This window comes from Mus pahari, chromosome 1, assembly GCF_900095145.1.
Source record: "Mus pahari chromosome 1, PAHARI_EIJ_v1.1, whole genome shotgun sequence".
NCBI lineage: Eukaryota > Metazoa > Chordata > Mammalia > Rodentia > Muridae > Mus > Mus pahari.
This window is the reverse complement of record NC_034590.1, coordinates 145,680,236-145,704,223: the sequence shown is the minus strand read 5'-3', so window position 1 is coordinate 145,704,223 and position 23,988 is coordinate 145,680,236. Positions and strand designations below refer to the sequence as shown.

General features: G+C 43.3%; 2 protein-coding genes across 2 annotated transcripts in view; one reads left to right on the top strand and one right to left on the bottom strand.

Annotated features, from left to right (window-relative positions):
- Positions 1-1,673: 1,673 nt before the first annotated feature.
- On the top strand, positions 1,674-14,929 carry Acta2 (actin alpha 2, smooth muscle). The gene is made up of 9 exons (XM_021220259.2): positions 1,674-1,751; positions 4,522-4,673; positions 5,209-5,337; positions 7,929-8,039; positions 9,691-9,775; positions 10,199-10,360; positions 11,347-11,538; positions 12,913-13,094; positions 14,650-14,929. Exons 2-9 carry the CDS (start codon positions 4,545-4,547, stop codon positions 14,791-14,793), a joined length of 1,134 nt encoding a protein of 377 aa, XP_021075918.1. The 5' UTR covers positions 1,674-1,751; positions 4,522-4,544; the 3' UTR covers positions 14,794-14,929.
- Positions 14,930-16,067: 1,138 nt separating this feature from the next.
- The window catches only part of Stambpl1 (STAM binding protein like 1), a 17,981-nt gene continuing 10,060 nt past the window's right edge, over positions 16,068-23,988 (bottom strand). Inside the window, exons 4-9 of the mRNA XM_029536411.1 lie at positions 22,135-22,492; positions 21,117-21,241; positions 20,037-20,174; positions 17,520-17,632; positions 16,802-16,901; positions 16,068-16,388 (exon numbers count right to left, since the gene is read on the bottom strand). Of these exons, the coding sequence (XP_029392271.1) occupies positions 16,332-16,388; positions 16,802-16,901; positions 17,520-17,632; positions 20,037-20,174; positions 21,117-21,241; positions 22,135-22,492 (891 nt within the window). The 3' untranslated portion in view covers positions 16,068-16,331. The remainder of the gene's footprint in view (positions 16,389-16,801; positions 16,902-17,519; positions 17,633-20,036; positions 20,175-21,116; positions 21,242-22,134; positions 22,493-23,988) is intronic.

Below are 23,988 nucleotides of genomic sequence, written 5' to 3'. Positions count from 1 at the left end.
CACTCATCCAGTGGGGCTTTCTCTCACGGAAGAGACTTGAGTTGGATATAAAATCTCCAACTCACACAGCAAGACCATTAATTACTTGCTCAGAAAAAACTGAGCAAATCCTCCTTGGTTACTTCAAATTGCCTTTTCTAATTCTTAAAAAAACAAAAACAAAACCAAAAAAAAACCCCTAAACCTTATTCATGTATTAATATTCTGATTACTGACAAATACAACCACTATAAACAAAAAAGTTATAACATTATCAAAGCTCTTTTTTTGTTTTCTAAAGGAGCTGACAGCTCATGAAGTGACCAAGACAACACTCCAACACTCGTGAAGCAAGACATCAACACAGCGATCCATGCCAGGGACTAAAGTAAAAAACAAAACCAAAAAGCAAAGCAAAACATGAAATTTTGCTTTACATGATGCCTATGATAAACCCATTGGATTAATCATAAATATCCCACTCTGTCTTAGACTATACAGTCTCTGTATTTGAGCAGACAATGTATTTCTTAGTTGATAGAAACCAGATACAGAGTAGAAAACTCTTGAGCAACACAAAGAAACCACATCATTGTTTAGCAACTTTTAGATTCTTCTAAGAGTCACCAGTGTCGTTTCTCAAAGACAACTATGCATGCAGGCAGGTGGATACTATAAATCAAGTGCATGAGCTGTGGTAGCGTGAGTGGCCAACTGCTGCCATTCACCCTGGGTTTTCCCTAACACGTGCACAGTTCAGAAGCACTCACGGAATCCATCCGAAATATCTCTATTGTGAATGGAATCAGAACCTTGGCTTGCAGGAGGAAAGTACAGAAATGTAAAGTCACTGACGAGCCATCGAAGCCGAAGAGCTGGTGCCCTTGAGGAATGATAGGGTCATCCGATATCTGTTTCCGTCCAATGGGCTCTAGGCATGGAGGAGAGTGAGCTGGTTTCATTTCGACATTTCAAATTTCTTTTACAACTTTTTTTTTTGACAGGGTGACAGGTCATCTCTGTGGGCAAGGATGGTCCTTAATCATGCTGTCGAGGGTCAGTAATAAACCAGCAACACGTGGAATGTAAGTAAGGGTTAAAGCAGTTACAGTGATTCTGACTTCTAAGTTACTCTTTGGGCAACACAGGCTGGTTCATCCTCACTACATACTTCAGTTCCTGGTTTCATTAATACAACACAAAGACACAATGTATAAGTACAATGTAGCTTCCATCAAACATCACTCCTCTGCAGATTCATGGGTGACTGAAGCATCTTTTGTTCTAGGCTACCTTTGCAGCAGTGTTGCTTTAAAATCACAGCTAGTCAGAAACAGGCTCTTCCTTATCCAAGTCCTCAGCTAATGGCCCAAAAGACTAGCCTGACAGGGGCTGGCATCTTCTGAGGAATGTGCAAACCGTGCCTGAGTCTGTCCCATGACACTAGCCCAGTGTCTGGGCATTTGAGCAGTTGTTCTGAAGGCTTAGGATGTTTATCCCTATAAGCAGCTGAGCTGCCTCCTGTTTCGGGAGCAGAACAGAGGAATGCAGTGGAAGAGACCCAGGCCTCTGGCCACCCAGATTAGAGAGTTTTGTGCTGAGGTCCCTATATGGTTGTGTTAGAGTGAACGGCCAGCTTCAGCCTGTCTTTGCTCCTTGTTTGGGAAGCGAGTGGGAGGGAATCAGAGCAAGGGGCTATATAACCCTTCAGTGTTCAGCCTCCCGGGACACCACCCACCCAGAGTGGAGAAGCCCAGCCAGTCGCTGTCAGGGTAAGTAGCCCCAGCCCAGGGATGTGACTTAGAGTTTTCCCAGGCTCTTTTACCATCCAATTGTCTGTGGGAATCTGAATGACTCGCGTGTTTTGAATTTTTGAATAAAGATTTTATACTGTTAAAATGATTGTAGCTTTTTAGCTTGAATGATTTTTGCATCCGAATAGGGCTGAAACGAAGGTTGATTTACTGGAAAAGGAGATGGAGAGGAAATTAAAGTTTGTTCATGTGTATAACCTGTAAAACCTGTTTACACTAAACCAACTGCTCTGATCCCGAAGCCTACTGTAGGGGTGGAGTCTAGCTGTATATGGTAAATTATACGTTTGTTTCTACTTAGGCAAAAGTTGGAAACTTTTAGATGTATCTATGGCTCAGATTTAGCATGAGGACTTTACATCCGACTGTATTTAGTGCAGCTGAGGTAACTGGAGGTGAATATCAGGAGTGTACTGAGGTGGTTGCCTGCTCTCTGATGTTGGCTGAGTGGATGCATTGCTTCTGGGTTTCCGGGGCTCTAAGAGCTGCTGTCCTATGTTGGTAATGTGTATCTTGGGAGTGTACTGGTGCCTATGTCATCGGTCATTTGCAGCATAGCATAGCTTTTCTACTTTCTGCAAAGAAAGGAGCAAGTGTCTCCTCCAGGGGAGATCTGATTTGCATTTCTCTGCCTCACATGTCCCTCAGCTCCTTAAGTATCTGTGGAGCCAGCCTTGCCACACCAGGTTGTAACTCAGGGCTCAGTAGCTTCAACAGGGAATGGAGTTTTCTCGATAAGATTTTCCTCCTGTTTTGTGATTCATGACTAAATATGGTTTGCTTTTGAGATTCATAAGCTGGGAAGGGTACTGTCCTTTCCTCCTCCCCTCCCCTCCCTCCAACAATTCATTTTTGGCACAAGATGAGCTCCACTGGGCTGCACCAAACTCCCCGGCCCGGGTGCAGTTCCAAAAGCAGACGCTGGAGCCCAGTGTGTTTTACCTAATTAGGAAATGCTCCCTGCTTCAAACTGAGCTGCTCTTTCAGGTTAGATAAGAGTTGCAAACCACAGCGGCTTCCTCTGGAAATACACACAGACTTCTCCAGTCACAATGCTCCTTTCAGAGCTTATTAAGACAAATTTTCTGGATGTTTTTGATGAAATAGAAATACATCTTTATTGAATTTGACAGTATTTTTTCCTGCATTTTTTTTTTAACCAGGTAGCTTATTTTTCTGAATATACTAAGGCACAACCTTAAGTCATCCTGCCCAACAAAAAAGTTTATGTGGGTTATCCTTCCCCATTTTCAGAGGGTATCCTAATTCCAAGTGGCTTATTCCATTTGCAGCCCTGATGCTAAGTGTGGAAAACAGGCTTAGTGGACGCACAGACTCTCTGCTGGTCTTTTGCTGGTTTCTGCCTCTGCCAGTCACCTGGCTTCTGTGCCTCCTTGTGATTTGAAACTTTCTTCTGAATCCTTATCATCCACTGGAAAGGAAGCTAAATGTAGTTCAGTGTCTGGAAGGAAAGGCATAGTGGAGAGAGGAAAGAGCAAACCACTGAAGAAACCCATTTTCCCATTCTTGCAAGGAGAACCCACACATTGAAGATTTCACTTTGATCTTGGGGGCAGGGTTGAAAGGAAACCAAGATCACAAACATAAGGATAATAGTTACATGATGATATCCACATGCAATGCTTGTACAACACTCTGGATGTCCGTTGAAGCTGTCAAAAATCCAAGCTTAAATGTCAATTACTTAAAATGTTGTTTTAGACCCAAAGAGGTATATACTCAGTTAATCAAGTTTAGAAGAAGATACACCAGAACTCAGGAAAGAAAAAAATAATCTACAAAATGCTTGCCACTTCAAAAGAATCCCAGTAAACATTTAGGACAGAATAAGTAAGCTTTGGGGGTAGAGGAACAACTCAAATTTTGTTAAGGTTGTATTCTATTTCTTTCTTAAACAAGAATAGCTGTCAGCAGCCTGTTGGATTTTCAGTTTAACAGTGACTTTAATTAATGAAGAAATGTTATAACTCCTAAAATTTCAAACACCATATTTGAAAATTTCAATCCAAGTTTCTGTATTAGACCAGCTCCTTAACTTGTAATCCTCCTGTCTCAGCCTCCCAAGTGCTAGGATCATAGGTGTCCATCATCACACCCAGCCTTGATTCATATTTAATACCTCACCAGCTCACCAGTCTTTAGAACTAAAAGATTTCTCTTTTAAACATTTAATATGAGCAAGTATTTTAACATTTTCAAATTCTCACATGCTGCCCATTCCTCAAAATCTACCTTCCCGGGGAAAAAACATTATATATATATATACAAACATATATTATATACATACATATATATATGAGTTTCATTTAATATAGACAGGAGGAAAACCCTCCATAGTTATTTAACATGTGCTAACGAACATGTCCCTATAGAACTCTGTTCTCTACACTGCGTCTCTAATCTGTGCTCTATGGTCTATTCACACACTAATACTCTGACCAGCTTGAGAGTGTTATAAGAGCTTGTGACACTACTGCTCTTTGTGTTGAGGACTTGCGGTGTTAACCTGGAAGTCAGGGTTTCAGATCATCAAAGGCTTTACAGCCTAGTGAAAGCATTTCAAGATAAAGGGTGTTAGTTGAGCTCTGTGGAGAGCCTCCAGCTAAAATAACACAACAGGACCAAGAACCCTGTCTGTGGGTGGGAGTGACTAGGCTCTAGCCAAATGCTCTGCACTGCATCAGCTTCCCCCTCTCTGTCTCTGCAGAACCCCAAGAAGCTGCTCCAGCTATGTGTGAAGAAGAAGACAGCACAGCTCTGGTGTGCGACAATGGCTCTGGGCTCTGTAAGGCCGGCTTCGCTGGTGATGATGCTCCCAGGGCTGTTTTCCCATCCATCGTGGGACGTCCCAGACATCAGGTGAGCCATAATTCACGTTGAACACAGAGAGGACAGGACTGTAGGCTAGATCCCTCCGCGTCTACACATATCCAACAATTGTGTATTGCTTTCTACCCAGAGTTTACAAAACCTCATGAAAAACCTATCTGTGATAGTCTGGGATATAACCTAGTGGTTCAAGGTGCGCGCGCACGCGCTCACACACACACATCACACACATCACACTGGTGATAATACTGAGGAATAAATGCCAATTTCACGTATCAGGCAGAAAGATTACATGGTCACAGCCACTATGATCACTTTTCTCATTAGAGTGGCAGCAGCAGTTGTGGTTGCTATAAGCTGTTCCTATGTACACCATTACCACTTTGGGGGAAGAAACTAAGACAAAAGAAAGCCCTAGCTGGCTACTCAGCCTCACAGAGTTCGGTCTTAGATGAAAGGAATCACTGTCATTAAATGTAACTTTATATCGTGTCGGCTGCTACAGAAGTCATCAATTCACACGTTTCGGGAAAGCACTGACTTGTGGTTTGTTGAATCATTTTAGGGAGTAATGGTTGGAATGGGCCAAAAAGACAGCTATGTGGGGGATGAGGCCCAGAGCAAGAGAGGGATCCTGACCCTGAAGTATCCGATAGAACACGGCATCATCACCAACTGGGACGACATGGAAAAGGTACCACCTCTGGGAATCAGAGCAGCGCGCTGCAGCCTGGCAAGGCTGGGGAACACAGCTGCCTATGCTTGCTCAAGTGCCTTGCTATTTGTTAATATTTAACTTGGATTGTTATGGAAAAAAATATTGACTTTTTTAAAAGATAAATCCCTTGCTGATTGGTATTATAAACTTATTGTTGGGAGACAGTTCTATAGTTGAGAGAAGCCCTTTGTTATTGTGGAACAAATTTGCTCTTCAAGCCTATTGGATTGACCTCTGTCTGCACAAGCTGTCCAGAGGTAGAAATCTGGGAAGACCTTAAACAGCCCATTCTCGAGGGTTTATTATTATTATTATTATTATTAATTTTCCATGAGCAGTTTTCTTTTTTTATTCTTCATTTACATTTTATTCTTCATTTACATTTCAAATGCTATCCCCTTTCCTAATTTCCTCTCCGAAAGTTCCCTATACCCTCCCCCCAGCCCCCAACCCCCAGCCCCCACCCCCCCATCCTGCTCCCCAACCCACCCACTCCTTCTTCCTAGCCCTGGCATTCCCCTGTACTGGGGCATATAATCTTCGAAAGACCAAGGGCCTCTCCTCCCATTGATGCCCGACTAGGCCATCCTCTGTTACATATGCAACTAGAAACACAAATGAACAGTTTTCTTAATGTTCACACCTGAAAAGATATCACTGTGTACTTGATACATTCCCAAATACCTGTGAACCTATTGAAGTGCAATTGTGACTAAGTTTTTAAATGAATACTCTTAAATTCTCTTTCTCTGCCATAGTAGGACCCTTCTTCCCAGACCATTGTAGAAGAGTCAGTGGGGGAAAAAAAAGTCAAATCCAAAGACTGATTATGAAGTTTGTTTTTAGGCATTTTAGAAACACCAGTGACAGGGAAAGAAAGCAAAGAACCAACTAGAAACTGACATGTTTTTTAATGCAATGGAACATTACTGCAACACCTGGTTTTTATTTATCTGCTTATTAGCTTTTTGTATCCTCCCAAAAACATACACTCATCCACACATGCTCCCACATATCATTTCAAAATAAAACCAACACATACCACTACTAAAATGTATTGGTAATTAAGTTTAAACCTTTCTCCCTCTACAAGGGCTGCCCACCCTTGCCTTTAGTTAGTCTGACTGTGGACTTGGTCCAGCTGTAGTTCACATCCTGGAGATGGCTGCAAAACGGGGTGGAGGAATTTGTGGGGGTGGTCTCTCCGTGGAGCCCATGGCATCTCTGCATGGATGATCCCAGAAAGGGGGGGATGGGGAGAGAGGGAGGGAGGGAGGGAGGGAGGGAGGGAAGGAGGGAGAGAGAATGTTCTTACATTCTAACATTTAAATTCACAGCATATTCTGGAGAAGGGCAATGAAGGAAGGAGTAGGGTTTTTAAAGCTTGTTTTGGGGTAAGGCTAGTGAGCACTCTATTTTTCCCTTTTTGTTTTATAGAGTAAGGTGTTTATCCCACTGATTTATTTCTTTTGGTGGAATAAGATGAAGGGATGAAGGATGAGTTGCCCACTCTTCTTTACTATAGAGAAGAATTATGAAGATGGTTTTCCAACTGCCAACCCTTCCCTTTCTTCATCTTACCCACCCCCACGTGACAGGATCTGCAGGTGTCCTTAGTTTGCTGGAAACCACAAAACCAAAACCAAGGAACTAGAAACTTGACAAAACCTTTGCAGTTGGTTTTACTTTTATTAGTTCGTAAACTGTCATTAGCCAATGCTTGTTTACTTCCGGCTAATCTCATATTCCTGATGCTGGTGAACAACGGCCCTTCGAGCCCTTTCGTAGAAGGTGAATTATTTCAGCCCCTTCCATAACAATGGGTTCTTATTAACACAGAGGGATTAAAGAGGTTGCAGAGCTCTAAAGCTAACACACTTTTGTTCAAAATACATTCATACAGTACACACAGGTGGACATGGGCTTTTGGGGAACCTTCTCCCCACCTGCATACACCCATCTACCACACACACACATACACACACACACCAACACAAACAGCCAAGAACACTCTCTTAGAAGCATTAAACATGGCAAGTAGGTTTTCAGGCAAGCCTCATTCATTTACATGTATGGTCATTTGTCCTTTTATGTATTACAGTAAATCAACTTCCCATGAATAGGCTAAGGGGAAGGCATGTATGAAGAAGATGTGACTAATGAATGAGAGCATCTATTCTCGCCTAGACACTGGGCTACAGACTTAACTTTAGTATCATTTTTCTGTAATTCACATAAAAAGCAAATGACATCTATACTGCATATTCTCTCCTTCTGTTACCAACGGGGAGACCAGAGACAAAAAGAACTATGAATTTGCTAGCTCACAACAGGAAGTTGTGACAGAAACTTGGACGTTCCTGCTGAGGAACAGGAAGTTGACTACAGAGCCTATGTCCTTGACCACTAAGCCATCCTTCGACACAGTTGCCGAGTCACTCAGTAGATGTACATACAGTCTTATATATGGTGTTCACACCTCTCTGGGGCTTTGGCATCTGTACAAATGAGGTCTTGTGCATCCCACACGAGCACATCACCATGTTCCTCTTTACGCATCTCTCTAGATCTGGCACCACTCCTTCTATAATGAGCTTCGCGTGGCCCCTGAAGAGCATCCGACACTGCTGACAGAGGCACCGCTGAACCCTAAGGCCAACCGGGAGAAAATGACCCAGGTAAATATTTGCTGCAGGAATGAACCCTGCTGGATTTGGGGCATAGGCAACCAGGATCACTTGCAGCACAACAGGCAGACATTGGCAGTTCACCACCAGACTGACCCAGAAACCCCAAAGCCCAGGGATCTTAGTGTTCACACCCTTACTGCACAAAACATCATCATTTTTCCTTAAAGGGCAAGAAAAAAAAGTTTAAAGGTTTAAGATTAGGGCTAAAAACTTCTCATAAGTCACTGAAAATGCCGGATAATATAGTAGAGATTGAATCTGCTACTCATCAGTTACCAAAAGCCACTTCTCTTCTTAGGACCCTGCTTTTTTTTTTTTGTTGGGAATATCAATACTATTATTTTTCAAGGGATAGAGATGTAGGCTAATGATGCCAAAATGATATGTGAGTATCATGGGGCGTGGTATAATATATGTCCGACAATGAGTATCAATGACTGTCACTATTGTCTGTGTGAATCCCAAGACCGCACAGCAAGGGAACGTCCAGTGAACCAGCTAGAGAGATCTGATGTGGATAGGCTGATGAATGATAGCATCTACTGCCAGTTCCACACAGGCCCTGGTCAAGCACAGGGTGTTGCAAGTGTACTCTAACTCCTGATTTAGAGCAGGAACTATCATCCCAACTACCTTAATGGTGAAATTAAGGCTCCGATGCACAAAGTGATTTTCCTAAAGTCACATAGTTAGGAGTGGCAATGCCTAGAGTTGACCCATGAATTTTCCCCTTGAAGAACAGTAAATGCCTACATACAGCTCAGGGCCCCCCTCCTAGGAAGAGAATTTGGTGTGCTCACCAGCACATCAGCTGTTTTGGGTGGTGATTAGCACTGTGTAAATTGCGTGAAGGTGGAGAAATGACTGAGAACTATGGATTTTTAGCAAATATCAGACATTCCTTCTGGTTTGTAAACTAGAGAGCTGTTAAAATGCAGACTGTGGACTTGTCCTGATGTAAGAGGGGTCTAGAGAGCTCCTGTTTTACTCTTGTCCCTGAATTGCATAGGCTAATGGGTCGACATGTATATGTAGTCCTCTATTCTGTATTATAGGTCTTATCTGTCAGGGTCATAGCATCTCCCACTACAGCTGCAGCGTGGACAGCATTCCATGGATAGCATTGACCCCAAATTGCATAAAACCATGGAGAAGATCAAACTGAACTGCAGACAGATCACTCAACCAGGGTTATTCCCGGAAAATCTCAGCATTGGATTTTATCTTGTCTTCTCTTTTGTCTTTGATATAGTTAATAACTCTTCAACTCTCTCTGAGAGCTTAGGCCAAAACCCTTTTTCCTTTACATTTGAGAAATAAAGAAAAAATGAACACCATAGTGAATAGTGTTGCATCCAATTCAGGACCAAGACAGGGACCTGCAGCCAGCTGTTCTTACCTTATGAAGTCCTGTGCACACACTGCTGGCTCCTTCCCCTCCCGTCAGATCACCAGTGTGGTGGCTGACTATTGCCACTGCCTTCATCTTTCTTTGTCTTGTGATCAGAGTTGCCTTGGCCTTATTTGTTTTCCTGGAGTGTCTGAATTGTGTGTGTGTGTGTGGGGGGGGCATGTGCTCTTAAGTGTTCTATGTAAGACTGATAGCACCCTTTACCTAACCCTTTGGATTCCTTTGCAGATTATGTTTGAGACCTTCAATGTTCCCGCCATGTATGTGGCTATTCAGGCTGTGCTATCCCTCTATGCCTCTGGACGTACAACTGGTAGGTAGCCAGGGGAACGGGAATCTTGACCAAATGAATCCATCATAAAGTGTGAGATTTGATGGGCACAACTTGTGGGTTGTGATGGTTGACAATTGGAGCACACAGAGATATGGTCCTTGCCCAGCCCCCCCCACCCCCCCCCCCGAAAAGGAAAGAAAAAGCCTTCACTTTTTAAAAACCAGCCCTGAATCTCACCACACTTCTTTACTTCTCCAGAAATACATTTTTAATGGCTGCTGCCTCTTCTTTCTGTCTCCCCCAAGCCCTAGCTCTTACCTATCCCATAGAATACATTCTTTCTTCCTTTGATATAAGACACTTAGGAATCACCACTCCTCTCAGCCTCCATGTGAAAGAACGGAAAATAACTGAGCACCAGCTGCAGTGGTGACTTACAGCATGCTTAATTGCCCACCCCAGGTATTGTGCTGGACTCTGGAGATGGTGTGACTCACAACGTGCCTATCTATGAGGGCTATGCCCTGCCTCATGCCATCATGCGTCTGGACTTGGCTGGCCGAGATCTCACCGACTACCTCATGAAGATCCTGACTGAGCGTGGCTATTCCTTTGTGACTACTGGTGAGGCGCGGGGGGTGGGGGGAGGTGGAGGGAAGAGGATGGAAGATACTATGCTGCTCACATCAGAAGGAGTGCTGTCCCCATGAAAATGGAACATAGAGCCCGAGAGGAGGCTTAGCTGATAAAACCATTTGCTGTGCAAACCTTACAACCGGAGGTCAATTCCTGAGCCCACAGCGAAAGGAAAGAACTGACTCCTGAGATTTGCTTTCTGATGTCCACACATGTGCACCTGAAATGCATGCTCGCGTGCGCGTGCACACGCACACACGCGCGCACGCACATACGCACGCACGCACATACAAACATACACAAGCACACACTCATATGCATACCCATATGCACACACATGCATACACATACAAATAATAATAATAATAAGCTAAAACTTAAAAATAAAAATATACTAAAGAAAAAGAGTTGGTGTGTTAGAGACTTAGCCAACAGTAAAGCCTGACTCCAATGCACAGAGAAAGCTTAGCTTTCTTTGCTTTGTGATTGTAAAGCTATGACAGTTTCTTTGAGAGTAGCTATAGACATCAGTGTAGGCGGCAAGTCAAGTGGAAAATCATTTTTGTCTATACTGCTGGAGATAGAACCTAGGGTCTTGTATTTGCTAGCCAAGGCCCTCTACCATCCAGCTACACACACAGAACTACGTGGATAATTTTTTAATTTCTTCATTTACAAATAGAAGAGAAAGTGGAAAATAGAGAGAGGTATAGCTGGCCCCTTTCCCATCTCTCCGTATATACCACTGGAACTGGAGCTGTTCCCAGATAGCATCTGCTTCATTTTGAAAAGTGAAAAATGTGTCGAATATCAAGCTATTACCTACCTGGGTAGGGCAGCAAAGATCTTTTAGTCATTTTGAAAACTCTGAGTCTTCTAAGGAGCTGGTTCAACGGAAGAGTGACATGGGACAGGTAGATTTTTAGCACCTTTATCAACCCTAATGTGTACCATGTTCATTATGTGTTTAACAGCTGAGCGTGAGATTGTCCGTGACATCAAGGAGAAACTGTGCTATGTTGCTCTGGACTTTGAAAATGAGATGGCCACGGCTGCCTCCTCATCTTCCCTGGAGAAGAGCTACGAACTGCCTGACGGACAGGTGATCACCATCGGGAACGAACGCTTCCGCTGCCCAGAGACCCTCTTCCAGCCATCTTTCATTGGTAGGCAATGGAGAGTGGGGTCTCCCTGCTCTGTACCCAGCCAAGCCTCTGCTATCAGGGCCCATTAGCAGGTAAAAATGAACCAGGGCTTCAGAAACAGAAGCAGTTCTAAAGGAGGGATGGTGTCACGTTTTCAAAATGGGAAGACACAGGGAGCCAAAATAGGAGTTGTCTCCCATGGAAAACTCTTTTATGTCAGAGTCAAGACAGATGCATTCTCTGCACATAATGCAAAGGTTAAAAGTTATCTACGTTTAAGATACAGTGGAGGCTGGGGTGGTTGGGGAAGACAATCTGAGTGCTGGGAGTTTGGGGTTGCTGAGGGGGAAGGAAAATAAAACAAGTAGAGAGCATCTATTCCTGGCATGGCAGGGTCGCATAGGGTCTGCAGAGGCATCCTCTTTGAAGGCAGGGCCTGGGCTTGAGACTTTGTTCAATTTTCATGATCTTGAAAATGTCACTAAACCTTTCCAAGACTCAGTTTCTTCATGCTAGGATAGTTGGAAGGTTTACAGCAGAGTTGTGCAGTGCCCTTAGCCCAGTGCCTGTCCAAAATAAGCTTTCAACAATTGGTTACTGCCAGCAATTAAAAACTAGCTGGTGGCATTGCTATTATAACCAGATCACAATGCTAAGGAGGCGGAGGGAGCCATCTAGCAGTTTATTTTTAAAAAGTCTTTGTCAGAAGTCAACAAGAAACACGGCCCCTTGCCTCTACCACTTTAAAAAAAAAAACAAAACTGTACATAGACTGCATAAAAAGCATCTTTAGCAGCTGGGCATGGTAGTACATGCCTTTAATTCCAGTACTAGGGAAGCAAAGGCAGGCAAATCTGTATGACTTTGAGGCCAGTTTGTTGTATATAGCAAGTTCCAGGCCAGCCAAGGATACCTAGGGGGACCTGTGTTTAAAACAAAAACAAAACGGAAACAAACAAAACACTTTATCCAAGTAGGAGAGACACTTTGCTGACAGTTGCACCCTGCAAACGTGGGTGTTGGGGATACAGAGTAGCATCTGCAGACAGATTAGAGTGTTCTGACCCATCGCCCTGGTCCTACCTCTTCCCGGCATCCCAAGGCCTGGCTCCTTGCTCAAGCCATTTATAGCAGAATATCTATCCAGCCACTGGTGTTACCATGTTGCAATCTCACCCTGGAAGCGCTGCTGCTGAACCTCCTCCTTTAGACAAGAGGCAGGAGGGTGGTATGGAGTCCAAGAAGGCCCTTCAGTCTCTTGAGTGATAGTTTCCAGTTCACCATGCCTGCCAACCTCACCCAGGAGATGATCCTTAGCTCGGCCAACTTGATTTTCCACGTGTAGCCTGAGTTTTACCCAGCATCCAAGGATCTCTGCCTGTGTCTCTTTTCCAGGGATGGAGTCAGCGGGTATCCACGAAACCACCTATAACAGCATCATGAAGTGTGATATTGACATCAGGAAGGATCTCTATGCTAACAACGTCCTGTCAGGGGGTACCACCATGTACCCAGGCATTGCTGACAGGATGCAGAAGGAGATCACAGCCCTCGCACCCAGCACCATGAAGATCAAGGTACTGACCGCACTAAGACCCTCTGGCTCGGGAAGCATCAGGAGGGGGCATTTCTAGAACGTTGCACAAGCGTATGAGGCAGTTTAACAAGCTCTCTCTTCATTCCAAAGGGGATGAGGCCAAGATGACAGTGGGTTAGACTTTTAACACATACCACTTAATATAGGCCCTGAGAAGTCCTGTCCTCAGGACAGGTCTATAGGGCGAGAGTGAGCCACAGCTTCCTGGAGAGCCTGTGCTCCTTTAATGCATGTCAGAGCAGCTCAAGTCCCCCCTCCTCCCATCCCTAGCTGAGCATGCTACCAACCCTATGTCCTTGGGGTTTGAGAACAGACAGACTGCATCAAGCAGGAGTTAGGCAAGCCTCAATCCTCCAAACCTTACTTCTGAGACGGAAATGAATGTGAAACTCAGGGGTCCAGTATGGTCAGAGAACACAGACACCCAGTTTAAAAACTCGGGTCACCAAGACGATACATTCACAAAAATGAGCCTGGGTGAGGCCAGGAAGCCTCTGCACGATTTGTGCAACGTTCTGGAAATCTAACCCCCCCCCCCCACCATGGACAAACAAAAATGTGTAGCTTCAAAGCAAAACTCCTCTGAGGGCCAGTTTTGAAATTGAACCTGCTATTAAGCCACTAGTGAGCATCACTGACAGTACCTGAGCCAGTATCTTCATCTGCATTGTGAGCATCACTGGATACCTACCCTTCAGAATTATTATAGGAATTAAGCTAGAGCCTGCCAAACCCTTGGTACAGGGCACAGTGAGAGCTTGGTGAATGAGGAGAAGATTAAATGTTGAACCAGAGCTTGCAGACAGACAGAGAGTAAGCCCCTGGATAGCATGTCCAAACACTTCACTCACTAGAGCATCCTCTGCTAATCAAGAAACTAACAGAAAGGTGGATTTTGGTGTTGCTTGGCTCTATGTTTGAGTTGCTGCAACAGAAAAATCCCGTGCCGGTTACTCTGCACACTGCATCCTCCATTCACTCGTACAAAACACAATCAAAACAAAACAGTGAGCACGATCTGGTATGTAAGGCCTGTACCCTGAATAAGGCCAGCATGACAGGAGATATTCCGGCACTGGATCTCTGAGCCCTCTGTGTTGGGCGGTGCTTATGGTCAGGACGTCAGAAAGCAGTGGCCAGGTTAATCAGGTGGAAGATTACTTGCCCAGAAAGTTCAGGAACAATTGTCTTTGCACATACTAGGACTTCTCTAGAAAGTGCAGCGCCTGCTGAGTTCCTAGGCTCAGCTCTGGAATCAGAGGTTTTGTCAGGGTTTTTACAAACGGGCCCCACAGGCTCTAGGGCCAGTTTGGGTTTGCCCAATAAAGGGATAAAGGATAATTCCCTAATAGGATGGTTTGGCATAGATTACATAGGGGGGAAAAAAAACAGAAAAGTCAGTGCGTTCACTGGGGAAACACTCCAGCTTCTTCAAACCCATCCCCTCATAGAGAATAATATCCTTGTTTGCCAGGAAGGGACAGCACAAGGCACTTCTGCTAGGCACTAATGGTCTTCCCTTCTTACCCTGACAGATCATTGCCCCTCCAGAACGCAAGTACTCTGTCTGGATCGGTGGCTCCATCCTGGCTTCACTATCTACCTTCCAGCAGATGTGGATCAGCAAACAGGAATATGACGAAGCTGGTCCCTCCATTGTCCACCGCAAATGCTTCTAAGCCCCCTGCTCTGCCTCTAGCACACAACTGTGAACATTTTGTGGATCAGTGCCTTCAGTTCCTTTCCAAATCATTCCTGCCCAAAGCTTTGATTTGTTACTCGTGTTTTTTAAATAAACCAGACATGTGCTACCCTAAGCTTCTAGCCCTGGCCTATCAACAGGGATTCAATTGTGTTTCTGTTAGGTGAGAATCAACTATTATACGGTGGCCCCCTCTAGTGGTCAGGAATAGATGTGACACAATTAGAAAAGGAAATTCCCAGGCAACACATGCATCAATCACTTCAACAGAGGAAGGTCCACTTAAATGATGTAAACAGGGTGCATAGGACATGTATAGATTAAATATAATAATATATATTAGTACCAATAGGAAAAATCAACACTGACTTCACAACTTGAGTGACTATTTTACTTTATACATATAGGCGACCAGATAGGTAAAAACAATTTTACATGTATTTAAAATTTGGCAAGTAATATGGTTTTATTAAAATTACATCTTTTGTATTAAAGCATACACGTGTGCATGGATATGCATGTGTGACTTTTAATTTGCATCAAGTCTTGCATATTATTTAACTTTGGCATATTTAAGAAAGTAATTTTTTAGTTAGTTTTTAAAACGCACATGCCTTTTAGAACCCAAGAAACTATTATAAAAGTTTCACTATGCACCTGGATCATTGCTTCCCCCTCCTTTGGCCAATATCTGAAAAAAAAAAAAAAGTGCAGTAGATGTATTTACAATAAGAGGAAGGGGAAAACGGCGGTACTCTCCAAGGACTGGTCATACCATGTATCATACACAAGACTCTCACACATCATCACTACTATGTGCAGATGGTATCATCAGTCATCAGATGAGGAAGCCAAGGGTGTCCCAAAAATGTAGTTACTTCCGTGGAAGGCTAAAGACTTCAACAGTCCCTTTGCTTATCAGAATGGGAACAACAAAGATTTATTTACATCTTTTTTGTTTGTTTGTTTGTTTGTTTGTTTGTGTGTCTTTTAATACCAGACATATTAGGGCTGGAGAGTTGGCTCTGTGGTTAAGAATACTTGTTCTTGCAGAACACCTGACCTCCATTCCTAGTACCCACATGATGGCTGTGACTCAGGTCCCAAGGGCATCCAAATCCCTCTTCTGACCTTTGCTGGCACCAGGCATGCATGTGGTACACATATAGACATGCAGGTAAAACAGTCAAACATCTAAAAATAATAAAATAAATCAATTAAATGAATAAAATGTGACAACCGGACATTGTGTTATTTGCAGCACAAATTTATTTCTGATGGCATCACTTGGGTATATTAATAGGTATAGACTGAACACCACGTGGCCTCTTTTGAGACACAGCAACCCAAAAAAAGGAAACTTCAAAATGTGCAAGAACAATAAATATCAAAGTTTTTGGTCTAAAATATATAAATATAAAATATCAGTCACTTCTGAAAACATCATAAGAAATACGGCAGTCACACATGTCCATGGCCGGTATCTGGTACAGATGGTCTTGCATTTGGAGCATGTCACCTCAGATCCAACACAGTTGTTTTTATGTCCTTTACTAACACATGGCTGCATATCTAGAAAAGGGAAAAAAAAAAAAAACCACTGTTACACAATAGTTTACTGTGTGGTTTTCTTTTGGGAACATATATAGATTGCTTCACTTTTTCCCCCTGAATTTTATCACTATTGCTGAATTTGGTTAGTGTCAACATAACATAAACATCTGTGAGAATAATTTGTGCTGCCTTTTCACACTAAAACTTCGTGGAGATAGTCGCTGCTGGTGATCCAGGCGTGGTGCAGCACACCTTTAATTGTAGCTCTGAGGAGTCAGAGGCATCTGGGTCTCTCTTAGTTTGAGGGTGGGTTTGGACTGTACAGCAAGTTCCAAGGCTACATAGAAAGTCCCTGTCTCAATGATAATGATAATCATGATGATAGTGATGATGATAGCATACAGCAACAATCATCCATGATGTCTACTCACACTGAATAGCTTGGGGTCCTTGGTGTGAGGATGGAAGCCCTTCTTTTTACAAGTAGAAACTTCAAGCATACCAGTGTTGGTAAGCCTGAAAATGCCGGTGCTAAATAAGAGGTAGAAAAGAAGCACGAAGTTAAGGACCATCTGGGAAGACATAAACACGCACCTCCCTCCGACAGAGGAAGAAGACACACAATAGGAACTGCCCCATGGCTCTCACAACGAACATTAGAAACATTGATCTCCAAGTGCCTAGAGGACCCAGAAGGTACTGGTAGCTGAACTGTTGGGACCTCATATGGGAGGCCACACCTGTGTCCTCCACCCGAGCAGACAGTTCTAATTCCTGTAATAATGTCAGTGTTCTTTATGTCAACCACCAGGTGTGTGGCAGTGTCACACACTACAATCAACACATCATAGAAACTATCGTCTACTGTCTTCTTCAAATCAATCCAAGACAGGTTTAAGAAGGAAGGAGGAAGAGGCTGGGATCATGGTAGTCAACCTTCAGGCAGACCCAGCCTCAGTAAATGTTCATCTGATTCTTATGATTATAATTACTTTGTAAACTGAAGTCTTCCAGACAATGAAAAGCCATTCCTGTCTTAAAACACAAGAGCAAATGGCTGAACTTGTTAATTGGGGAAAGTTAGAATGTTGCAGAACCAAGTACCGTGGCCTGCTGACTGAGGAGAGCTTTCTCCTCCCTCCCACTTACTCTTTATGCTTTGGGGAACACACAATGGCAATGGCCTCCGGCAACATCAGCTGGTAGGAGCAGTGAGTGTGAAGATCCACACTGGACAGGAATGCCGTTTGCGTGGGGTGTGTCTGCAAATGGGAAAGAAGACGGTCTCATTAGGGAAGGCCAGACTTCGCTCAAAACTTCTCCTGCAACTTTTACTAAGCAAATACACATTAAAAACATATTTCAGTGAGGACTGGCAGGGTGGCTCAGTGGGCAAAAGAGCTTGCCATGAAATCTGATGGCCTGGCTTAGATCCTTGAAACCTATGGCAGGGGGGTGGGGGGTGGGGAGGGGAAGGGAACTGATTCCCTGGAATGTACCTCTGACTTGTACATGCATGCCATGGCACCTGGATACCTGTACCTGCACACATCACACCAATAATAATAATAATAATAATAATAATAATAATAATAATAATAATAATAATAACTACTACTAATAAAAATACACAAATAAAAATTAATTGGGGGGAGCTGACAGAATTTTTCTTTTACTACCATATTCTTGTTGGTTTAGAATAATTCTGACTTAGAGACAAAGTTCCAAGGACTGCATGTGTTTTCCTTGTGGGAAAGAGTGAGATATCTCCACTTGTGAGAAGCTTTAAATAGATCCTCAATTAATCTAATGAGCTAAGAATCTGACTATCTCAGACCACATTCAAGGATCTCCAGACTCGGGAGGATGAAGTAACCTGGCCGCAGAGATCAGAAAGCTGGGATCCTGGACTCCCTTGTATTCTTTTAGAACTAAACATAGCACACTCCTTAGACTGTCTATACCTCTTCATCCTTATAAACAGGAGGAAGGGGTCTCCAAGTTGTTAAAGGTGTTTGAGACTCATCAGGCTTAGCCACTGAAAATGCACAAAGAGAAAGAGGAGAATCTAAACAAAATCCTGTCTAGACTAAACATGGGCCTTGCCATAGAGCCATATGCCCAGTAGGCTCATTGTCAAAATGCAAAGATTTCATAGAAGAATGAACAAGAGGACTCGGCATCCTCTCCTCTGCCACAGAATGCCTTCTCTGAGTAAAACAGAGCTTTCTATGTCATGGAAGAATGAAAGATATGTTCTAAGGAGCCACGGTGCTGTGGAGGCAGCAAGTAGGTTGTCAATAGAAAAGTTACTCTGCCCATCACTTTATTTCCAGACTCAATGTGCCCATGTAAGCACCGGAACCCTTCATTTCTGCATCTAACAATGGTTTCTATACTCATGAGGACATCTCTGCCATGGGAGCATGGCACGCCCATTGCCAAGGAAAATGGTGGTGGTGGTGGTGGTGGTGGTGGTGGTGGTGATGGTAGTAGTGGTGATGGTGCTGTTGCTGGTGGTGGTGGTGATGCTGGTGGTGGTGGTGATGCTGGTGGTGGTGGTGGAAGTGGTGACGGTGATGCTGCTGGAGACAGCAGCAGTAAATGCCATCTATTACAAAGGAATAAAGTATTAGGCAGGGAACGAATGACCTCCCATGAATTATGACATAGTTTTTACTAAGGTCTGTGCTGCTGTTATCTCCATCCCCTTTCTACAGACAAGGAGATGACCGAGACAAACAGCACAGTGACTTCTAGAAGTCTCAAGAGTCAGTCAAGCCAAGATGTTTAACACTGAGCATCATATGAAGTTAGGGGTCCCCACAATTATGGTTCCCACTTTGTGGAGGACGAAGCTGCCATCACAGTTAACCTAGCTTGCCAATGCTCCAATCATGAACTCTTAGCAGAAATGACACTTAGTAAAATCATCTCTCTTTGATGTATAAGCCCAGTTTCACAACTACAGTGATCTGGAAGATGTCAGAACCCAAAATTTTGCCCGTAGCCATTTGTGAAAGTCCCCAGCCAGTTTATGAACAGACTTCTGCTATGCAGGGCATGGCACTGTCAGGTGTGGACCCTCTTTGATCCACACAAACATTGTTTAAAAGAAGTGCCATCAGAAAAAGGTTTATAATCTAATTTAGACTCACAGCAAAGAAAAGGAGAGTCTTTCACAGTTAAGAATTTGGCTAAGGGGACTGGAGAGATGGCTCAGTGGTTAAGAGCACTGACTGCTCTTCCGAAGGTCCTGAGTTCAAATCCCAGCAACCACATGGTGGCTCACAGCCATTCATAACGAGATCTGACATCCTTTTCTGGAGTGTCTGAAGACAGCTACAGTGTACTTACATAAATAAATCTTTAAAAAAAAAAAGAATTTGGCTAAGGATAAATCTAATCCATTGGATGATCTAAACCCATCAGAGGAAGACCTACTCAATTCTGAGTGAAAAACATAAGTATAGATTACCCCTTTCAAACCCAAATGTGACAGATTTATACACAGCTTGGCACTGAATAAATTGCTTTGATATCATGATACTTACTACCGCTGGGAAAATATAAAAACAAGAAATTATTTAAATTCACCCAAATTTCTGTATGAAGAAAACAACACACCATACAAAAATAAATTAAAACCCAAAGGGCCAAACATACATGGATCCATCCCAGTGTGAGGAGACCATGTTGATCCTGAACATTGAATAATTCTTCTACGTTCTCCACATCGCAATAGTCTGGGCCAGCGGACTGCTTTGGCACAACCACATGGGTAATGGTGAATTCATTGTGTGTCTAGAAAACAAAACAGAACAAAAAAGTGACAAGCCTCTGACAGAAGAGACATCTGAGCAGGATGTCATCAGCCAGCAGACCTCACCCATTGAACCGCCACCTCACTACACTCTCTCCCAATCCAAAACCAAGCAGAAAAACTGACTCTACTAAAGGTTTTGGACATCCCTTATTTGGGTCTTGCATCCCCTTGCTGCTATAGAAAGTACAAAGGAATTAGTATCAGGGTGAACAATAGGTAATCAATACATAGTTAACAAATGATTTCTTGGCATACTTGACCTACAATGGAAAATGTCTTCACACAGCAAGACCAGCGTTCTTTATAGAGACAGACTAACTTCCCAAATGCCTGAAGTTACTAAAAGGTATTCCTATGAGTTGTCAGGGCTGATGTCTTGTTTTTATTAATTGTATGTAATTATGAAAGAATTAGGACTTTCTTCTAAGAGTCTCCAGTGTCTTCCAAAATTAAAATTACACAACTTTTAGAATTTAGTAAGAAGAAACACATTGCTCTCTGTGGGGAAAAGGTAAGTGTGGAAAAGAAGGAGTCTTGAAGTAAAGAGAGTTTTAGGTCACTGGGCTATGAGATGCTGTCCTCTTCCAGGTCTGGGGACCTCCCACCCTTCTAAGCACCACCCTCTCTCCAGCCTCAGGGCCTTCTAATGTGTTGAGTACTATTCTTTATATCTTGCCTCCTATTTTACCATTTTCTAAATAGTTTGTTTAAGGAGTTTCACAATGTTTCTGAAATTTTAGAGCTCATTTTTTTTTTTTTTTAGAATACCGAATCCATGAATAATGGCAGTAGTTTAAGGATGTTAATAGTAACTTCATAATATTTACCCCTGCCCCGCCCCCCATCTACAGTGCTCTTCCTATCACAGAGGAGCCAGTACTACTCAAAGAACCCTATTGAGAGATGAAATAAGTTCGTACCAGTTTTCCACAGAGGATCCCACAGGTCTCTATTCCTCTCACTGTGTTAGAGTCAGCCAGCAGCAGAAATTTATGGCAAAGATCTCTTGATAAAACTACACACCTCAGTCCTTCAACCACCAAATCTAAAACAGAAAGGAGAAACATGCCAAAAAACAAGTCTCGGATCTTGTCCTTTCGAATTCCAGTGAACAACGAAAGTACAGATTCCAACACTGAGACTACTGGGTGCTCCACTTTTCATAGTTTTTTTTTTTTTTTTTTTTAAATCAAGCCTCTTGAACGTATGCATCGATTAAAAGGAGGACAAACTGACATGTACATATCACATACAAATTATTTTATAAGAAAGTTTATAGAGAGTCAGCACTATGACACAATTGACTTCTGGAACAACTCTTACATATAGGTTTTCTCAGTGCACACTGCAAATATGTCAAAGAACCTACAGGCCACAGTTGACACATCATCGTCAGATACAGGATGAAAACCCCTTATCATGTCCTATGTGGTACCTTCTAGCATTCTGTGATCCATCCATAAACAAAAGCACTATTTTTGTTTTGAAACGATTGCTAGTAAAGTAGCATGCGCAATGGCTGCCTACTGAACTCCTTCAATAGGTGCCTCTGTGAATAAGAATTGCCTGTTACATTTGGGAAACTTCATAGAGCCAATATGGCAGTGCTTGACATCACTAAATGCTTGTGGAAAGCCCTACTGTTGGCAGCTTAGCTGTGGATGGGAATGAGACCCTACCCTCTCAGGCTGATGTTAAACACTGAAGTTTCTCAGCACCCAAGTTTTCATTAGTTTCTTCCTTTTCCCGTGTTTCCCTTCAAGCTGTATGCATGTCTTGAGTAAAACATGATGAAGGAAAATAAATGCTCAGACTCCTCACTAAGAATCTCTACTCGGTATCAAAATATGATTGCTCTACGATCAGGCAAGTCATGTGGGTTGGATTTTAAAGGTAGACATGTGAAGGTCAGATGCGCCACCATCCTACATCACTTACTCTGGACAGCACTCAGGGTGGCTGCTGGCTTTAGGGCCCTGTTCACGGGAGGAGAGTAGTTAGCGAAATTGCTTCCGTCACTTTTATGAGGATGATCCGCAAATGCATTCCTCAGAGAGTTGTTCTGGTGGGTGGAAAAGCAGGACAGCCCACTTCCGTCAGTCTGCTCAGAAAGCACTTGAGAGTCCTGACCTCGCATCTGGCCTCGAGCCAACTCCTGCTTCTTGAGTTGATCTTCAAAAAACAGGAACTGTTCAGACTCTAGTTGCTGCTGGCGCATCTGAGCTATCCGCTGGCGCTCTGCCTCTATCAGTCTCTGATGTTCCAACTTTTTGAGAATTTCGGCTTTATATTTGTTCTAAGATGGTTGACAGGAGAAAAAAAAATGTTAGTTTTCTGAGCCAAACACATAAAACTGAAAGTAGATAGTTTCAGTCCTCTGAGAGAGAGAGAGAGAGAGAGAGAGAGAGAGAGAGAGAGAGAGAGAGAGAGAGAGAGAGAGGAGGGAGTATTCTTAGTTAAACAGAAAAACATTACAGCAAAAATGTTTAATTTGATGAAGAACACAGCTTCTCAGTTAATCACATTTCACCAGGAACCACATAGCAGATATGCTGTCTATATTCCCCAGTGCTTCTATATACTAGAATACCAGTGTCCTGTTTTTCCTGACCCCTCAGACCACTTGGAGCAAAGTGTTTCATCCCTTAAAAGGCACTGCACAGTCAGATAGCTGCTTGCCAGCTACAGCATTTTAAACTCACACTAGGAGAGCTTTAATGAGTTTACACTAAGATGTTCTTTTGCTAGGGGTTCCCTAGAGCCTTTCTGTATTTGTCTACAGCATGTCTCTTCTAGGGGTACATTATGGTGAAAGGGGAATTGCAGAGAATCCCAAAAGTGTTTCACGTATCTTCTATCAGAACTAACTAAAAGTTGGGTTAAAAATTAAGAATCACAACCCGAGTGCTAACAAAATACCTGGGTATTATCAGATTCGAGGGGTATCAAAGGTCATAAGTTCCCCAACTGATGCTGAAAGAAAATTAGGGACAAGGTACTGAACGGTGGGGAGAGTTCAGGGGACTCAGTTTACAGCAACGCTTTACATGCAGGGATCACTCTGGGCCTTGTTAACACTAAGAATTCTGATTTGACATGTAGTCTACATTTCTAACAAGCATCATGGAATGCTGGTGCTGCCCACAGTCAGAGCTTACAGGTACGTTTGTTTGTAACTCTCCCCTAGGACTGGCTGCTGCTACTCCACTCCAGAAATTTCTACACGGGATACGTGAGGCCACTGGTGTTACCCCAAGTAGAACATGATCTGCTCTTCTCAGAGAGATCCTGCGAAGGAGTACCACCTGTATTTCCTCTACATATCAGTTAAAATACCTCATGCTAGCCAGTCTTCCCGCTCTGGGACTGTTGGCGGAGATAGGGAGATCGATGTGAAGTAAGAGGTGGTAGAGCCAGCAACCTCCTCCGAAGCAAAGAGACAATGCAGCATACCCGTTGGGACTTGGTTTGGTGCTGCTGTGTATTCAAATGTTAAATTCTGTAGCCTAGGACGTGGTTGCCCTCAGATGCGAGAGAGAATTCTCAAGTACACTGGGCCTTTGTTGTGTAATCCTCGATCCCCAATTGAAAGCTATTGGTTAAATAAAAGTGGCTACAGCCAATTACTGGGGGAGAATAGAGGTAGGCGGGGCTTCAGTTACTGGGCTGGGGGTCAGAGGTTACCAGGAGGAGAGGGAGAGAGAGAGAGAGAGAGAGAGAGAGAGAGAGAGAGAGAGAGAGAGAGAGAGAGAGAGAGAGAGGAGAGGCTGGCCTTTAACCCATGGAGAGATG